The 3,087-nt window shown below is 47.2% G+C and overlaps 1 protein-coding gene across 3 annotated transcripts in view; it reads right to left on the reverse strand.

Annotated features, from left to right (window-relative positions):
* LOC128872586 (protein SCAI) overlaps positions 1-2,163 on the reverse strand; it is a 16,886-nt gene extending 14,723 nt beyond the window's left edge. For all 3 annotated transcript variants that reach the window (XM_054115448.1, XM_054115447.1, XM_054115446.1), the window contains exon 1: positions 1,834-2,163. In XM_054115448.1, coding sequence (XP_053971423.1) covers positions 1,834-2,027 — 194 coding nt within the window. In that variant the 5' untranslated portion in view covers positions 2,028-2,163. The remainder of the gene's footprint in view (positions 1-1,833) is intronic.
* Between the last annotated feature and the right edge of the window lie 924 nt (positions 2,164-3,087).

Here is a 3,087-nt window from a genome sequence, read left to right on the forward strand (position 1 = left end):
CCAAACGTTGAACAAAACGTTTGCAAGAAGAAAATTTTTGATTTTTTAATATTGGGGGGGGGGGGGGGGGCAACGTGAAGTACCCCCCGCCCCTCAAAATTGAATTGCTTATCATTTCTAAACTGAAAGGAGGCGAACACGACGGGCAAAAGTTTGGAAACAGAAAATTTGTACGCGAATCTCGAATCGGGGGGAAAAAAAAAGATAATATCTGGTGAGCGAGAAAGAAAATTTACGAGCAAAGTGTCGAATGAATCTATGTGATAAAATTATGTTTCGAGGTTCGAAGGAGATTGGAAATTTATCGTAGAATTTCTGTGTAGGACCTACAGGTTCGATGAGGGGAAGGTAATTGGCGTAAGCTCCTTAGCGGTTAAGAACGACCATTGGCATGAGATCTTAATCCTTGTATGCCCCGAGTTTCAAATTTGATACCGGACTTTTAAATAGAATCGCAATTGGTTTGTTTTTCGTATTCGGCTGCGTGTACGTTGCCGTTGGAAACGTTAAAAAAATGAACGTAAGCTGTCGAAATTGTTCAAGTAATAAATACATTGATATTTTTAAATTTCAACGATATAAATGCGAAACGTTACGCATCGAATTAACGAAGGTGTCTAAAAGTAATAATTTCTTGAAAGATTCGTATGCGACGAATGAAAATTAATTATTCGTTATTATCGAAACTTGAGATTTCCAAATTCGGGGTTCAAGACTCAAGAATTCAGGATTTAAGAATTCAGAAAATTCAAGATGGAAGAATTCAAGAATTCAAAATGGAAGAAGACTACATCGAGAAGATTAATGCGAATACACAATTAGTGAATTACGCAATAAGTTGAAGAGCTTCGAAGTCTAGAAATTCTTAGGTTCGAGGACCACCGAACTACTCATTCCCTGAAGCTACCCATCCAAGGAGCATGGGGGTTGCAATAAAAGCAGCGCAAGTTGAGAGCTACCTAGCCAAGAGCTCGAAGACTACATCGAGAAGATTAATGCGAATACACAATTAGTGAATTACGCAATAAGTTGAAGAGCTTCGAGGTCTAGAAATTCTTAGGTTCGAGGACCACCGAACCATTCATTCCCTGAAGCTACCCATCCAAGAGCGTAAAGATTCTAAGAACCGCGAAGACGGTGCAAGTTGATGGTCTGAAACCTCCGAGCTGGATCCACCAGCGAACGGTGTCGACCTTCCCTGCGCTAGCTAACGAAAAGATCGCGTGAATCGAGAAAGCAGGAGATCGAAGGTCCCGTACACGAGGTGACTCGAGTCACGTGGTGCGCGTCGTACGGGGTATTCATGCGATCGCACGATCGACCTGTGGCGGAGGGGGTAAACCACTCGTCGTTATCTGCTCGTTCCCAGCACGGATGACTCACCGTGAACACGCGTGACCGTGGGAAAAAAAAGAGAGCGAAAATTACGCGATAGACGATCGATCGGTAAAATCGTCCGGCGTCGAACAACACCTTCCGCGAGATTCACTAAAAATATCCCCCGCTGCGAGAACGGCAAACGGTTACACTCGCGCACAGTCCAAATTCCACATCGTCACATGGCGGTCTCCCCCGGTCCAAGGACGAGGGATCCTTCTTAGCGGGGGAGGACGATCCCTTCGTTCCCACGAGCCACGTTTCCTTTCGCGCGAGGTGTTCTTCCCAAGTTCACGTAGCCCCCGATGTCGTTTCCATTCGTCACGTCCACCGTGTGCGTCTAGTCCGCGACAACGAAATCGAACCCGTCGATCGCGAGGACCTCGTGGCGGATCACGCGATCGATCCTCGTGGGTAGGGATGAGTCACCGAAACGAGCGGCACGGGCTCACTCACCTGTGCTGTTGCTGGAACTTCCAGAGCTTGGTGTAGATGTCAAAGGTGCGCCCGAAGTAGCCCTGCCACTGCTTGTGCCCGTACTGTGGCAGATCCCGTAGCCCGTTGAACAGCTGCTTGCTCTTCTCGAGCAGGTGGCAGAACTCGAGGACGACTTTTCGCTCGTGGTCGTCCATGCCAGCCATCATGACCATCTTTTCGGTGAATCGAGATCGCGGCCACTGGCTGGACGACGGCCCTTCAGACGACGGTCGCGGCGGCCCCGCGTGATGGCGCCTGCCGATTCCGCCACCCTTTTGCACTCTGACTACGACGCCGACCAACGCGCCGTACCAATCAATACTTGCCCACCCCGCATCAGGGGGCGCAGCGTGCGTGGCCGTCGTACACGCCACCAACGACGCCGTGCAGCGTCACGGCGCGTCGCAACGTCGACCTGGGACATCTGTCCGCTCGGCCGGTAGGCTGCGAACCCTCCACGATCGGGAGATCGATGGATCCGTGCCCGGGGGTAAACGCCGGACGTGCTACGGACCGTTTCGGGGTTGGTTATCGAGGGTGGTAACGGTGGCAAGGGTGGTAAGTAGACCCGGGGCGACCGCGATGTCGCCACTGGTCGCTGCGGGTGGCTCGAGCGATTTTTTAACGCGGTTACAGGCGGACTCGACTGGTCTTTGCATTCGAATATAAAATAATTTTTGGCAAAGAAAAACTGTAACCGACTCGGAAGAAATGTTAAAATCGCGGTAAAAAAGTATGAAACAATTTCTAGTTGATCGATACGAATTCTAGATACGATTACAGATACCGGTTCTAGATACAATTGCTTGAAAGTATGAAGTAATTTCCGTTTCCTTTGTATTAAAATTATGCTAAGTAACCTGTCAATTATCGAAATACGAACGAAATTATTTTCAATAAAAAGAAAATAGAAACATAATTCGCTTCGTGATGGGACTTGCGTCGTGAAATGAGGAAAAAATGAGTTGGTTTGGAAGGGGGGAGGGGGGGGGGGGAGAGAAAAAAATTAAATGTCGAAATTGGAAGAATGTAAGTTTTTTTTTCCAGAAAAATAAAAAATTGTTGCGGAAGAGGAATTCGAACATTTCATTTTGTAACTCTTTCGCAAGGTTCGTTTAAAAACGCACATTTCGAGAAAAGAAACGTCTAATTCGGTCAATTTTATAGCAGAGCTATAACTATTTGCAAATAAACCACGATACTTTTTGAAAGATTCATAACGTTTTTTTTTTT

This window comes from Hylaeus volcanicus, chromosome 2, assembly GCF_026283585.1.
Source record: "Hylaeus volcanicus isolate JK05 chromosome 2, UHH_iyHylVolc1.0_haploid, whole genome shotgun sequence".
Lineage (NCBI taxonomy): Eukaryota > Metazoa > Arthropoda > Insecta > Hymenoptera > Colletidae > Hylaeus > Hylaeus volcanicus.